General features: G+C 54.0%; 5 protein-coding genes across 5 annotated transcripts; 2 read left to right on the plus strand and 3 right to left on the minus strand.

The window, feature by feature from the left end:
- Positions 1–172: 172 nt before the first annotated feature.
- On the minus strand, positions 173–5,528 carry QC763_0072210 (NRPS protein; the record flags this gene model as incomplete). The annotated part of the gene is made up of 2 exons (XM_062905997.1): positions 173–223; positions 255–5,528. The coding sequence occupies 2 exons, from the start codon at positions 5,526–5,528 to the stop codon at positions 173–175; spliced, it is 5,325 nt and encodes a 1,774-aa protein (XP_062766341.1).
- Positions 5,529–7,214: 1,686 nt separating this feature from the next.
- SID1 (PAK-related GC kinase Sid1) lies at positions 7,215–10,627 on the minus strand (the record flags this gene model as incomplete). Its single annotated transcript, XM_062912088.1, has 3 exons — positions 8,060–10,627; positions 7,384–7,996; positions 7,215–7,292 (listed from the first exon to the last, which is right to left on the minus strand). The coding sequence occupies exons 1-3, from the start codon at positions 8,905–8,907 to the stop codon at positions 7,215–7,217; spliced, it is 1,539 nt and encodes a 512-aa protein (XP_062766342.1). The 5' UTR covers positions 8,908–10,627.
- Positions 10,605–11,233, plus strand: QC763_0072230 (uncharacterized protein; the record flags this gene model as incomplete). Its single annotated transcript, XM_062905998.1, has 2 exons — positions 10,605–10,882; positions 11,116–11,233. The coding sequence occupies 2 exons, from the start codon at positions 10,605–10,607 to the stop codon at positions 11,231–11,233; spliced, it is 396 nt and encodes a 131-aa protein (XP_062766343.1).
- A 448-nt stretch (positions 11,234–11,681) lies between these two features.
- Positions 11,682–13,044, plus strand: QC763_404420 (uncharacterized protein). Its single transcript, XM_062912087.1, has 3 exons — positions 11,682–11,883; positions 11,941–12,383; positions 12,454–13,044. The coding sequence occupies exons 1-3, from the start codon at positions 11,857–11,859 to the stop codon at positions 12,809–12,811; spliced, it is 828 nt and encodes a 275-aa protein (XP_062766344.1). The 5' UTR covers positions 11,682–11,856; the 3' UTR covers positions 12,812–13,044.
- On the minus strand, positions 13,007–15,424 carry QC763_404415 (uncharacterized protein). The gene is made up of 3 exons (XM_062912086.1): positions 14,762–15,424; positions 14,416–14,697; positions 13,007–14,326 (listed from the first exon to the last, which is right to left on the minus strand). Exons 1-3 carry the CDS (start codon positions 14,895–14,897, stop codon positions 13,416–13,418), a joined length of 1,329 nt encoding a protein of 442 aa, XP_062766345.1. The 5' UTR covers positions 14,898–15,424; the 3' UTR covers positions 13,007–13,415.
- Positions 15,425–15,608: the final 184 nt, after the last annotated feature.

A 15,608-nucleotide genomic window follows, 5' to 3' on the forward strand; every position in this document is an offset into this window, starting at 1 on the left:
ATCCAGGCAAGTGAGATCATAGGTCGAAGAGAGTCGACGCAATCGCCCAGCAGATTGATTTGCTCAGCCACACAGGAAGGGATCCGTTCTTTTGAAGCGTCAAACTCACGCCAGTCCGGCTGCCAGCTATCGAGCACAATTTGAACTATGGGGTGCTGGCTACTTGGAGTGGTCATAAAGCAGGTCCGAAGAATGCCATGTCGTAAAACCATCGCGTTCCAGGCTGTCTCTAGCTGCGCAGGATCTCCACTGACGAGAAACAGCATGCGATTGATATAGGCTTCCTTGCTCGCCGTGGCTGCCAACATTCCCTCTTGCAACGGGGTACATGGTAGAATCTCTTGAGCCGATGTTCCTTGCTGTCGAAGTATTTCCTTCAGCGACGCCAAGAGGGTCTTCGGTAACAGGTCCTGGACTTTTGGTGGCTCGGATGTTGTTTTTTCGAGATCGAGAAGGATCTTAGCAAGCCGGGAAACATTTGGATTTTGCAGGATGGTCGAGATCGGAATGCGTTGACCAAGTTGTGAGTAGAATGACCTCGCCAATTGAATGGCAGAGATGGAGTCCAGACCAAGCGTAACCAGAGATGTCCATCGTTGGACCTCATGCCTTGAAATCTTGAGGGCCTCTGTAACCACACGAGCTACTTTCTGCTCGGCTGTTGTCCATCCCTCATGGTCCTCGTCGTTGTCGGCGACGTGATCGGTCACCGATGCGAGGTACTCTTGGCTGAGCATTCGGTAGGAGGCGGTAAGCCGTTCCCTGTCCAACTTTCCAGACGCTGTGGTCGGCAAGACGGAAATGGGGAGTATCGCCGATGGCACCATGTACTGCGGTAATTTTGAAGTGAGCACTCGAAACAGCGACTGCACCTTTTGTCGGAGATCATTGTTGAGCTCCACCAGAGAATATTCGTTTGCTTGGATGCCGCTGGGGACAAAGTAAGAGACTATTTGATCCCGGGAGTCTTTCGGTCCCGCTCGCAAGAACAGACTTGCACAATCCTCGACCGCACTCGAGAGCCGCAAAGTCGCTGTGATCTCCCCCAGCTCCACCCGCTGTCCGCGGAGCTTAACCTGGTCGTCCACGCGACCAAGAATGACCATTGATCCATCCGGCAGCATACGTCCAATATCTCCGGATCGATAGAGCCTACCATAGGTGGGGTGATCGATGAATTTTGATGAAGTTAGGGCGGGCATGGCGAGATATCCCTGGGCAACCTGATCACCGCCAAAGCAAAATTCGCCGAGGCAGCCCAGTGGAACAACGTGTTCACTATCCTTGAACAAAACAACAGTCGAAGTGTTTTCAAAAGACCAACCAAGATGCTGGATTGCCTGGTTCGGCCCCATCTTCTTCACACTGCAGATGTTTGTAGTCTCTGACGGGCCGTACCCCTGGAACAGCTTCCTCCCCCATTTCTTGGCGACTGCCTCCGTCATGGCTTCGCCGGCCGTCACCAGAAACTCCACCGCTGGAACCTTGTCCGGATCGACCAGAGATGCCACTGTTGGGGTCATGCTTAAGTGGGTGACCCCAAGCATCCTGATTGATCTCTCGAGATCCTCAAAGAGGATGTCGTTTTTGCCAGAGCAGAGGCACATGCCTTGGGTCCAGGCGAAAAATACCTCAAAGACTGAGACATCAAATGCCTGAGAACAAGACTGAAGCAGTCTGGAGCAGCCCTTTACAGGGTAGATTCTGGACAAAACATCGAGATTGCTCATGATGTTTAACTGGGTCACGCAAACCCCCTTCGGTACACCGGTGCTGCCAGATGTGTAGATGACATAGGCTAGCCTCGAGGGGTCAGGGTTTGGTGTAATAGCCTTAACTGGAAGCGACATGTATTCGAGCCCGTCGAGGTCCATGATAGTGGGGCAAAGCTGAGGGGATAGTTTGTCTCGAGTGATCCTGTCCGTGAGGCAGAAACTGACTGCGGCCTGCTGCAGAATGGTGCCGATACGCGTCTCCGGTGTAGTGGGCAGAAGGGGTAGATAGCCACAGCCAGCTTTGAGGATGGCAAGGATACCAGCGTAGAGGAGGACGGACTTCTCCATGATAATGGCCACAACTGCCCCCTCCTTCAGCCCATGTTTTTGAAGGTGCCATGCAATTTGATTGGCGGTTTGGTTGAGCTGGGCAAATGATAACGTGGTTGTTTTGACAAGATCATCCGAAATACGATGTGCAAAGCACAGAGCTTCCTTGTCAGGGTGGTTTGCGACCACCACGTCAATGGCGTGGGCTAGATCAGGAACTCCAGCAAAGGTCACCGGCTTGGGGTTGAATACGGAGAGGAGCGACTGGGAGAAGGCTACTTGTATCCCTGTAATCTTGGAGTCGAGGTTCCTGAGCATCCATGAAGCCATCTCGGCGATACAACAGCCCAGGGCTATGGCCTGCTGGTCAGGGAACGTGTTCTCGTGCGATGTAATACGGAGAACAAAGTCATGGGCTCTTGGCTCCACCTCGACAACAAGCTGCGTTTCCAAGAAATCCTGATGGCCAACCTCTTCGAATCCCCTGACACAGTCTGGTTTGCTGGTTTGAAGTGATTGCTGATAAACGAACAAAACATCATAAAAGGGCTGCCCTGGCCGGATTCCCGCTGCCCGCCTGATCTCTGAAAGAGGCAAGGTACTGTATTCGAGAATGGCTCTACTGGTCGCTTGAGTGCTGACAAGGAGATCGGCAATACTGCTGACTTGTGAGAAGTCGGTACGAAGTGGCACTGTGGCGATGCAAGGCCCCATCACATCCTCGATCATCGAGATTGGCAGTGTCCTGCCAGATGTCACGGTACCGACCACAACATCGTCACTCCCAACCATAGCACTCCAGATCCAGGCGACCGAAGCCTGGAAGATGGTCTGAATCCCGCACTGGATGTCATCTAGTGATCTCCTTAGTTCGTTTGGGTTGATGTCCACAATGACACTGGAGGTAGAGGTAGTAGGCACCTTTGCTGTGCCAGCTCGTAAGATCGGAAGCGCCGCTGGTTGGAACCCTCGAAGATTTACCGCCCAAAATTCTTTAGCAGCATCCGAAATGTGACGGAAAGACGGGGAGGCATAGTAGTAGGCGATCTTGCTGAACTGTGGGCGCTCTCCAAGCTGTTCTCCTTGCATAAGCGCCGCAAGGTCAGCCATAGCCAAGTCCCATGACCAGCCATCATATATCGCATGATGAAGGTGTACCACAGCCTCAACATCAGCGGGTTCACCGATGGTTTGAGCATCCGAGATTTGCACCTTGAAAGGCGTGAGAAAGTCCTGGTCATCTCGCAGTTCAAACTCACAAACTGGCGAGTCTGAGAATGAGATGCATGATTCGCAGGCGCGTTCAAAGACGACTTGAAAAAAGTCACCATCGTGGTGGACAAAGCCGGTACGCAGTATCTCATTTCTCTCAACAAGCCTCAAGAACCAAGAGCGGACGGAGTCTGGCGAGCAAGGGATTGGGAACCGAAGTTTGATCCAGTTGCAATATGCACGAGGATTGGCTGCAGTTTCGGCGAGCATCGAGATCTGGAGGGGTGTGCAGGGGTAAACCGACTGAACCGGCCTGTTGTCTCTAAACAGCTCAGACCTCTGCGCGAGTACTGACGGGACGTCTGGTTGCCATGCGCGGGGGTGAAAGGTATCCAGAATGGAGGCTGGTCGATGGCCTTGCTTTTCGGACACGCATGCATGCAGCGCTGAGATTGTGCGGGACCTCAAGATCTCGATCGCATCACTATCAATACCGGCCTGGCGTAATAAGGAGGCAAGTCGTATAGCAGCTAGTGAATCAAGGCCCATTTGAAGCAAGTTCTGACCCGGTTTCACCTCGGTGCCGAGAACGGTCGCGGCCAAAGAGCACAGTTTTCGTTCAAAATCATCTCTGAAAATTCCCTGTTGAATGACCTCAGACCCCGCTTGTGAGTTGTTGTACTCGGTAACAAGTCTCTTCCGATCGATTTTGCCTGAGGGGAGTCGAGGAAAGGCATTCATGACGATAACGTCACCAGGCAACATGAACCCCGGGAGCCAAGCGCGACAGGAAGCTTCCACGGCGTTGGCCATGCCATCCGTATGATCCACTGCACAGAAGAGAACCAGGATCGAGTTGATGACTGCGGCGACAGCGCTATGACAACCTGTCGTTCTCAGCGCGGCATGTTCCACCTCTCCAAGCTCCATTCGCTGCCCACGGAGCTTGACCTGGCCGCCTCCTATGCGTCCCAAACACTCAAGCGTGCCGTCGGGCAGTATGCGTGCCTTGTCTCCTGTTCGGTACAAACGGCCGTATGGCGTTTCGACAAAGGCCTTTGCTGTCATCTCGGGCCGGTTGACGTAGCAGTCTGCAACTTGAGGTCCACCGACAGCAAGCTCTCCGACTTCCCCAAGCGAGAGAACTCTAAAGTCTGGAGGCTCGGACTCGTCCTCGGGAATGTTGAGTACAAATGCAGACACCGTGTCGAACGGGATGCCAATGTTGGCTGTGGACATGCTGCAAGCAAAAGAGGGCTGAACGGTGCAGTGAATGGCGGCCTCGGTTGGCCCATACATACCCCAAAGCATGCTTTCCTTCTCCTCGCTGCCGCCGAATTCCTCAACCACAGGCTTTGTGAGCATCTCTCCAATGGTGAGAAGAAGCTGCAGACAGGGAGCACTATCGCGTTTTCGAAGCAAGCTGCCCGCCACACTTGGGGTCAGCTCACAAGCATCGACCGACATTCGCCTGATGATACCCGGCAGGTCGTTAAGCATTGCACCTCGTGTGCAGCTCACCAGGGTCTTGCCTCTGAAGAGTGGAAAGAATATCTCAAACACGGACACGTCAAAGGTTGGAGCTGCGAACTGAAGAAATCTCGAGAACGGCGGGACGTGTCGATCATGGGCGAGCAAACTTTGAGTTGCTGCGTCATGCGAGACACCAACTCCTTTTGGTGTGCCGGTTGAGCCTGAAGTGTACATCACGTAGGCCAGATCGTGAGGCTTCGGCTCATAGTGCTGTGGATCACCTGTTGATTGCCTGGCAACCCTGGCTGGTGTGTCCTCTCCAACGAGGAGCACAATCCGCCCGGTTTGGCCGACTGGTGGAAGCTTGTTGGCCAGCTCGTGGGTCGTGATGACTACTTTGGCTTCCACGTCGTCGAGGATGAACTGGCCTCTCTCGAGGGGAACGTCCAAGTTGAGCGGGCAAAAGGCACCGCCGGCTTTCAGAATGGCTAGCAGTGCAATGTACAGGTTTGGGCCTTGCGGGACAAGGACAGGAACGACAAACTGTCTGCTGTTATCCCGGGACCCAACCTGTGCTTGAATTGCGGATGCAAGAGCGCTGGACGCATGGTGTAGTTGGGGGTATGAGATGGAGATCTGGCGGCCCTCATCGTCCAAGAAATCAATAGCCGGCTCTGCAGACGTTTGGTGAACGAGAAGATGCAACAGACTTGGCCCATTCAAGCGTTTTGGTGGGTGATTGAGAACGGAGAGCCTCTCGTCCACTTGGTGGGATTTTTGTGATACGAAGGGGTCCATCATAGGATGGTTTCTATCTCGTTTGTTGGCTGCAGAGTGATGTTAATATCTTGTACCGTAAAATGTAGCAAGTGAAACAAACTCAACTGAAATGGAGTCTGAAAACCAGAGAAGGTAGGTGAGGATCAAGGAAACATGAATTGGTGACGATGGCACACCGGGTACAAGCTCTCTTCGCGGCACCCTCCAAGGTCTCTACTCTCAACGCGCCTTGTGCTGCAGCCACTAAGAGGAAAGATTCACACCAGATTCCTTCCTAGCTCGGCAATCTGCCAGAGGTAGACAAGACATGGGCGGTACGTACCTATCTAACGGGCAGCCCTGTGTCCCGGCGTCCTGGTGCCAAGTTAACAGTGAAAATGGCGTGGCGATGATTGGCTGGAAAGAAAGCCGAGGTGAGCGACTGGCGGAGGTTTGATTTGATATGAACGGGCGGTTATTGGCCAGATCTGGCTTGCTCCAGCACTGCAGGTTTGTGTTTGTCGACGACGAGGTTCCAGGTTTAGGGTTACCAGGAACACCGGCGCTGGCGGGTGGATGGGGAGATGGGGCGGTGGTGGGTGACCAGAGTGAGCGGACGATGGATGGGGTTGTTGGCCCACAAGATCAAACCAGGAAAAGAGGGTTGCAGCGGGATGGGCAAGGGTTGTCATGGAAGGGGTTCTTGCCGCGTGCCGCCGTCCACGGAACGGTACAGTTCTGTTTTGTCAGCCTCCACCACATGGACCTCAGACCATGGCTCGAATCGACGTATGTAACATGCCCCCCGCCGTCCTGAAGAAAATATCTGCCTGCTAGCTCGTTCTCATCTGCATCACAAGTGGACGCGATTTGATGGGTGTGTGGAAGGAGCGGCATTTTCACCTTACATCTATCCCTCCATCTGTTCTGTGCAAGAAAAAGGCAACAGCTACGTACCTAGTTACTGGAAGGGCAATATCTCCAGCAGCCAACAGCGTACTCGAACCCAGGCCAGATTCGAAACGTTACTCGTCCAACTTTGTTGGGTAGGTGTTGCAAGTCTGTAAGCAAGTACAGTTGGGTAAGAGCCTGGCGAACGGCAACGTAAGCAGCCTGGAAAGGGGGTCCTGTTCTGTACTCCTGGGTTCCCTGCCAGAGTTCATAAGTGGTCCAATGTTTGATCTTAAGCTTAAAAGAACCCCTCTTTTGAACCGCCTCGTTCTTAGTCATAGCGGGCTTTTCAACTTGTCATTGCGTCATGAAGACTGTGGGCGAGAGTCGTGGGCCCCCAACTCCACGTCTTCAGGCTCGGTCATGATCGGTGTTGCAAAGGCCGCGCTCGGGAGAGACGCCGAAAGTGGGCTTCTTGTCCGTTTGTCACTGCTACCCGCAGTTTGATCCGATCTTCGGTCTTCCATGTTTGGTCACCCGCATCGTGATATGCCTGCTCAAATATGCGTACATGATGCATGGATTCATCCCACCTCCATCCCCCGTGTCTGCTCGGAAGATGTCCCGCTGCTTCGAACATAGACAGCACGGCGAACTGCTACCGGAGAAATACGGAAAGCTTTCAAATTGCCCTGAAACCCATTTTTGAGCACCTGGAAAATGCTAAAAACTCCAAAACCCATGAAATGAAATTATATACAAGAAAAGAGAACCGAGATAGAACAGCCAGAAAAATCATATCACCCATTCATGCATAGACATTCAGTTCCACAATCACCTGGAAACTCCGAAAATAGACTCAACAATCTCGCCGGACCGTGTCGACAGAACGGAAAGTAGGGTATCACTCAACTGGAGTGGGGGTTAGCCAAATGATACAAAACACAACGCGGAGCGCGGCAAAGAGAGGGTGTGTAGAGGAGGGGGAGAATGGGGCACTTACACCATGGGTGCCTTCACAGCAACCTTGCAACCAAACACCGGAGCCTTGAGCCACAGCACCGCTAGCAAAACGAACACCGTAATCACGGCCAACCTCAATCACGCGCTTTGATGACTCTTGGGCCTTGTTGGCGCTCTCCACCACCCACCGGTCCTTTCTGGGCACGCCAATCTGCTCCTGCTCCTGCTCCTGCTCACCGGCAACGTCGAACTCGGGAAGGAGGCCATAGGCGCCCTTGAGGATGTCCACATGGGCCGTTCTCTTGTAGCCAGTGGCGCAGATCACGAGATCCACATCCAGGTCCTCCTCGTTGAGGAGGGGACCATCTGACACACCAGTGGTGGAGAGTCTGGCCACCTTGATGCGCAGTCCATCGCCCATGTCCTCCACCTTGATTAGCTCTCTGCCAGCCAGAATCCTGTGGGGCCACTTTTTCTCATCTGCGCCCAACGTCCGCTTTTGGTGGTACATGGTCTCAAAGAGGTGCTCAATCAGCTCGAGGCGGACGACGCTGTAGTTGGTAGCGCGGGCTTCATGGAGAAATTTGGCCTTGTAGGCGGCGGACTTGGGGAAGATCTGGTCAATGTATTCGGGGTTGAAGATGGAGTTGATGCTGCAGTCACACGGTTAGCGAGGGGGCTTACATGACGTCCCTGGGTCGGGATTGGGTGCTCACAAGGGGGAATCGTCACTTGGCCGGAGGAACTCGGATCTCATGACCATGTAGGTCTTGCTGTTGGGGTAGAGACTCTGGACGTTGCTGAAGATCTCGGCGGCGCTCTGGCCGGCACCAACCACAGCAACGCGAACGGGGGCCGACCTGTCGCCAAGAATTTGAGGCGCCTGTTGGGCATACTGAGACGAGTGAATAACACGGGGGTGGTGAGCGGGGAAGATGTCGGGGAGGGAGGCCTGGCCACCAGCAGCCACAATAACGTTGCGTGTGCGGTAGGTGCTGGTCACACCGGTCTTGATGTTGCGTGATGTCACCTCAAAGATCTTGGCGGGGCCGTCTTCCTGGATAGGAGCGACCGAGACCACCTCGTTCTGATAGCAGACAACGTCCTCAAAGTGGTTGGCGCACCACCGGAGATAGTCCTCAAACTCGGCGCGGGCGGGGGTGAAGGTGTCTAGGTTGATGAAGTCAACCAGTCTCTCGTTCTTGTGGAGGTAGTTGAGGAAGGTGAAATGAGAGCGGGGGTCTCTGAGAGAGGCGAGGTCCTTGACGAAGGAAATCTGCATCTTCGCGCCGGGCAGGAGCATGCCGGCGTGCCAAGCGAACTGGGGCTGCTTCTCCAGAAAGAGGACTTTGGGGCACTGCTTGAGCTTGCCGGCCTCCATGGCGTCGTGCATAGCAATGGCAATGGCGACGCTGGCGGGGCCGAAGCCAATGCACACCAGGTCGTGCACGGCATCAACCTCTGTGGGAGTAACATATTGGCTCTTGGGGAACTGGCTGGCGCCGTTGACAAGCTGGGGGACGGCCTCGGTCTCATCCATTGTGCTGATGCTGTGTGGGGACATGATAACCTAATGCTACTGTCGGGTTTCGGTGCCGCTATAAGCTGGTCTCCAGGAGATGGGCAGTCTCGGGGCGCACAAGGGCAAGCAAATAGTACCGGGGAAGGAGTAAGGATGTGGGTCTGGCCGGTAAGCTGTGGCGCAACAAGGTGTGTGTGTGTCGTGTCGTCGTGTCGTGCCGATGCAGTGGCCTCCTTGGTGGATGCCGGTGCTGGTGTGTTGGGCCTGGAGATCGTCCACAACAAGATTGACGTAAGTGCCGCCGGGACGGGATGAACACCAGAAAAGGGGGGAGGGAAGGGCTCCAAGAGAAAAGATGGTTTTGGTACTGGGAGGAATAAGGAGAAAACGAGGAGAAAGTCGCGGCTGGCATGAGGGGGCCACGGCTCCCGTTTTGATACGCAGTCGTCCTGACGGTGGAGCACTGCTCATGGGGAAGGGACGAAGAAACAGGAACCTAACGTAACCGCCTAGACCTTGCAATGAGACCACGCGATGCCCCATTTTGCCTCATGGTCGATGCGTTGAGGGGTGCAAAACAGAGTGTTGGCAGCAATTGCAGCTAGCTTGGGTCGATGTGATGCAGGGAACGTCCTGCGCCATTGCGGAGACCCTTCTTCTTCGAGCAAGCGGTGACATGATCTAATACTTCGCTGGTGGGGGGGTTCGGGGGGGGGGGGATGAGATATTTTTGATCGATTTCGAGTTGCGATTGACGGAAACGACCCCTCGCCGGTTTTCTGGGGATCGGCTTTTAGGCGATGGGGTTAACTTGATGCTCAACTTATGTTTCTTTCCACCTGGTGCTCACTGGCTCCCCGTGAACCGTTGAACCGTGGAACCGTGTTGCAACCGATGATCTCGTCGTGGGGTGGTGGTGTGTTGGTGTTCACGGCGGTGGTGGGTGTCCCTTTGTGAAAGGCCTGCTGCCGGTGTGGGTGTCTGGGGATGGGGACGGGCTCGTGTACTGACGCAATCTGCAAATCTTGCCAGTTCCTCAGCGTTATCTTCGGATCAGATAAGATGAAATCTGTGGAGAAGATTGGCAGTTTGTATGGGGACGGACGGGGACGGACGGGATGCCATGAGCCTATTTGCTGGCTCCAACAGTGCCCAGTCATCTCCTCCGGCGGCTAGTCCCCCTCTGGCTCCGAAGGCGGAGTCGACTTCGCATTCTTGGCTGCCAGTCCCGGGACGAGGGAAAAAAAATTGTTTATCTGATCGTATGACAACGGACGGCAGAGCCCCGGTTCCAGAAGCCGTGATGGTGGTGGTGCCATTCAAAGTATCCAAGCCGACAGCCAACCATGGCAACGGGGGGCATCGTGGGCATGTGTTGGATCAATTCCGGATCAATTGGATCGCCCAACATCAGGCTCTCATCCGCTCGATCGACAAAATCCCTTCCACCTCAAAAGTGCGGCCGGCCATGTGTGAAACAACGGGCTCCGGGGTAAAGGAAGGCGAGACGGTCCTGATGGCTGATGACATGACCTTCCAGGTTGGGACCATCTATCTGGCAGTCGACAATGGAATGGAATTGCGCAAAATTTGACTCAATTGAGCTGGTTGTCCTTGCCCTGTCTCCGAGCCGGGTTCCACTGTGTGCTGCCGAGGAGGTGCAGAGATGAAAAGTGTGGGGCTCGGTGGAGCCGCGGCAGCCTATCTGATAATCTGATAAGATCAATCAGCCCCACCCCATGCCCACCTGCATCTTGGCAGCTGCTGGCGAGTGGGTGCGTCCTGGCAGAATCGGACGACTGGGATGCCAGAATTGCCGTGTATTTGCCCTCATCCCCATCACCAGCTTTCACATGCGCCCATCTGCTGTGCCGTGTCTGCTTCTGGCAAGCCGACGTCGGCCTCGTCTCTTGCGTTCCCTGCAGTCGACCTACCTAAGGTACCGGCAGACAGGCAAACCTGAGTCGGTTCCTGTTACCAAACCTCATCCCTGCCGCCGCGACAGCACCTCTACTGTGTAGGTACACTACGAACCTACCCCGCACCGAAAAATTATCTGATGCAGAAAAAGACACCCCCAGTCACTTCCCGAACACGGTTTGCGTCGGTTTCGCATCGTATCGCCGGTCGGTGTCGAGTCTCAACAACCCACAAGATGGTTTGGGATATATTTTTTCCACTATATTCATCTTGATTTCACGGTTGCTAGAAATTGGCACTTCATTGGCGCTTTCAAAACAAGCTTCTCAGGGGGTGCCAAGGAAAGCCGTTGCGGGCAACCGCTTGGTGGCCCGATCGTTCCAAGATTGGCGCATACATCAACAGCTATATATATCAAGCACCAGAGCCTCTCTTGCTTCCCTTGTGAGAAACCGATCAGTCAATATCTCGGCATCTTATACCCCCTTCATTGTGCGCACCCTGAAGGCTGTGTTTTTTAGCGCGACCTACAGACACAAGCGAATGCTGGTCGCGGTTTGGGATCTCCCATGAGCCCAAACTTGGACCTCAACTCCCCAATGGTACGACACCGGTAACTTTATGCCACACTGGCTGGTCTTTTCCACAGCCCGCAAGGCGATGTGACACGGCGTCAAGTAGACTCGCGATACCCCGACGGTCATTGCGGCACAGGAAGGATGAGACCTTTCAGCTTCGGCCACGAACAAATCAGCATGCGTTTACCCTCCCTTCCACTGAAACAAAGAGAGGCGCAAGTGTAGCCCCAGCCCTCAGCCCGGGTCACCGCTTCTAAAGTCGGCAGACTGGCCGTGAAACTGTGATGTGCAAGAACTGCTTGTAATTCTTCCGTCTTACGCCAAGGGGGCATCTTTATTAGAGCTATCTCTAGAAATTTTGGGGGCCCTTGGTAGTCACCCCCTGGCGAGCCTCAAATGCATTTTGGAATACAAAACAACAGGTCCCGGTTTTGCCAGGGTCTTCAAGACACCAAGCAAGTCCCAGAAATTGTCGTAGAGAAACACCACCGACATGGGGCGCCCCGAAGACCTCCCAGAGGTTGTCCCCAAACCGCCGACACCCTTGCCCGAGGTCATTGTTGATTCCGGGCCTCAGGTCATCTCTAATTACTATGTCGGTGATCCCCAACGTGTTTATGCACAGTACAAATACCCCGCCGATTATGACGATGCCCCCAAACTGCCGTTCGAGCCCCCAACCCCCACAGCAGACGTCTACAGGCAAAATCAAGATCGGCAGCCATTATGGCCGCAAAGTGCAAGTGGAATGCCCTTGAGCGCCCTCAGCCCCAACAGCTCAGTGCCCTGGGAGCTCGTATCGCCGGTTGGAAAGGAAGAGTTGTATGTTGGGCCTCATCTGAAGGATGAAAAGAAGACATGCGGTCTCGGCAAACGGACATTCACCATGGTGCTGGTTGCCGTCATTGTCCTAATCGGAGCGGCAGTGGGAGGTGGTGTGGTGGGCGTGATGAAAGCAAAGCATGGCGAGAGTTCGCCGCCAAAGACTACAACACCGGCGACCAACAGGACATCATCCGAGTGCGTGGACTCCTCTTTCACTTTTTGTCTGTTGTCATTTCCCCGGACTTTTGCTAACTCATCACAGCAGACCAGCAGCTTCGTCTCTCGATGATGAAACCCCAAACGTGGGATTCATGCTTCAAGCGTGGGAAGAGCCCCAATACACCGGTGACAAGACACGTGTGTACACTGAAGAAGGCTTTTACGATTTTCCATTCATGGCGTGGAGCTACGTCTGGTTTCCAAACAAGACAGACTGCTGCCTCACATTTTGTGCCAGCCCGACCAACCACACGCCAACCGGGTGGTGGTGCGACCATCGGCGGAGGCCAAAAACGGACAAGTCGTTTGGGAGGGTGAATATCTGGTGCGGCAGAGGAAGCAACACAAGCAACCAGAGAAAGTGCAATGAGACTCAGGCTGGAGGGGAATGGGACAAATCGTGATGGGAGCAGTGGACGGGCAATGTTGAGCTGAACAGAAGAACGTGATGATTGACGACGGCTAATGAACTACGGTACCTATGGCTTGGCGAAGGTGGATTGACTGATGAAAGGGAGGTCAAACAACTAATCCTAGTTACGGACTAGGGACTCGTAATGTAATGATATTATCACGCCCAAACGGTTTATAGCAATGGTGCCCGATTGGGGCTCGAAGAAATGGAACTTTGGCAAAGAACATTGAGCTAAATATCTCTATTCAGCGCCATCTGATGCTGACAAAAGAAACTATGATTATGCGGTGCATGCCCCCCTGCTCCATAGAGGAAGACAATACAGCCTGTCCAAAGCACAACCTTACATATCCCCCACTATAAAATCAACCAAGTAAAACGCCACCCCATGCTGTCATAAGTCATCGATATGCAGTCATTCCCCATCATAATTCATAAACGTGTCTCATCGCCTTCTGCCATTGTGGGCCGTATTACCATCAATCCTGAACTCCAACGACCCCCATAAACCCAGATTGATCCCATTCAAACAAAGGAAATCGTGCTGTTGTCTAAGCAAAGGAAAGCTCTCTCCCCTCGAGGAATAGGTATGCTCAAGCCACCTGCTGAGCATTGGCATTGGCACCCATGGTGCTAGTGTTGTTGTTCTGAGTCTCGATGCTCCTGATGCACAAGACCCTGGCCGCATAGTCCAGAAGCAGCCTCAAGTTCATGATGACGGAAAGGTGTTCGACGGTGATCTCCACCCGCCCCTTTTCTTGGACCTCGGCGTCGACAGAGGAAGGTTTCATGAGGACTTTGGCGGTGAGCTGGGAGATAACCTCCATGATCTGGAGGAAGTGGTCTGTGCTGGGGAAAGGGGAGCCATCGTCATCCTTGGGGGGTGCGGTGAAAGATGATTTGGCCGAGGACGATTGGACCGACAAGTGACTGAAGATATCGGGCTGAAGGAGCCAGTTGAGCATGGTGGCCAGGTCCGCCTCGTCAAGGGGGGTGGACTGATGGAGGGGGTGAAGAATGTTGAGGAGTGGTTGGGGAGGGGTGGTCGGTTTGGCCGTTGAAGCTTCCGTTTGCTCTTGCATGATACAGGCTTGCTCGCTCGCTGGTTCTTCTTCAGTATCTGGCTCGACCTGCTCAGCTTTGACCTCTGCTTCCGTCTCGGCCTCCCGACTTGGCCCGTCCTTTGCTGTCTCACCCTGAGAGTCAACTTCGGGCGTTGTTACCGGTGATGACGAGGCCGAAGAAGTAGCCGAGGAAGAGGTGGATGCTGGCTCGGAGGAGGATTCAGGCGGAGGTGTAGCCTCCCGTTGGAACACGGCTGGAATTTCGTCCTGCATATCGATTTCGACACATGGGAGCGAAAGCGCTTCAAATTGCTGTTCTTGCTGCATCGCCTCCTCTTCACACAGAGACATCTTGACCAAGAGTTCGTAGAGATCCGTCATTTCCAAATCTTCACCGTCTGAAAGGGGGAACGAGACGCTGAGGGGGAGATCGCCATTTTCTGATAGATAATGCTAAGTACACTGTTGTTCTGAACCGCAGTGGAGACAGAGGCAAAAGGAAGCAATGAACAAGAAAAGAAAAGCTCACTCTGACGGTAACAAGACTTGTCCCCCCTGACCAGGCGGGCAAGGGAAAGACCCCGTGGCAAGGAGAGGATGAAGCTGTGTTTCTTTACGGAGTGGTGGCCGGCTCGCTTGTTGGCAAGATCGACTTTCCTGGACCGGACCGAGAGAATGCCACGCTGGTGGCCGCCGCGGGCCACAAGGCGGCCGTCATTACCACGATGCCATGATCCCATGGCAAATTCCTGGCCCTGGCGGCGACAGTTTGGGCAAGCCGGAAGTGTTCTGCCACATCCTCTTCGCCGTGCTGGGAGCGACGGTGAGACGGTGAACATGGCCATGGCCGATGAGGTTGAGGGGTTTTCACTTACAACGACAAGTGCAGGTTGACGGACCCGAACTCCTCTTCCCCCTGACGCCGGCTCGACTGCTGTAGTATGGTGGATTCATGGCTCTATCAAATTGATGGTGTTGGAGATGGAGATATAGGGACGATGGGGCAAACATGGTGAATATTGACTACTGCTGAATGGATATATTTTGTGGGCAGGGAGGAGTCCATGGTATTTTATCATGGAAGCGGTGATGATCAAAGGGAAAAAAAAACCCTCGGACGTTGGCTACCGAGAATTAACGCATGAGGTGGCCCGTTGATTCCCAAAGCATCGCGGCAGCCCCTCAGTGGTCGATGATGCACATCAAGTCCCAACACGACGGGTGCTGATTGGTCCAGCACAGAATTCCAGCGCAGTCCAAGGCGCCAACTGCCAGGGGTTTCTGCTGACCGCTGTCACCACTTGCACAAATGGACAGCGCCCTGACTCTGAGGCTGCCCAGATGGGCGATGTGGGATCCAATGTGTTGCATCAGGTCGAAATTGTTCAGTTCGTCTGGGGAAAACAGGGCAGTGACTGGCCCAGTGACATGAGACACGGGCAAACAATGCGACGAGCCCAACGCAAAATGACGGCACCCGGATTGTTACATTTTGGGCTAAAATTGGTGATGGCTTCAGGAATCAGAGCTGCTGACGGCTGGCCCGTTGAGAAACCTAGAATCTGGGGAACTGACAGACAGACAACTGGAATGCCCGTGGCCAATCAGCATGCAGGAAAAACGACCCACTTAATTTTGGCATCTGGACGCCAGAGCATCATCATCACTGGTGGCGCAACAACTGCACCAACGGCAGCACCGCGACAATTGCATCCATCACCA

The sequence above is a fragment of the Podospora pseudopauciseta genome, chromosome 4 (assembly GCF_035222475.1).
Source record: "Podospora pseudopauciseta strain CBS 411.78 chromosome 4, whole genome shotgun sequence".
In the NCBI taxonomy this organism is placed as follows: Eukaryota; Fungi; Ascomycota; class Sordariomycetes; order Sordariales; family Podosporaceae; genus Podospora; species Podospora pseudopauciseta.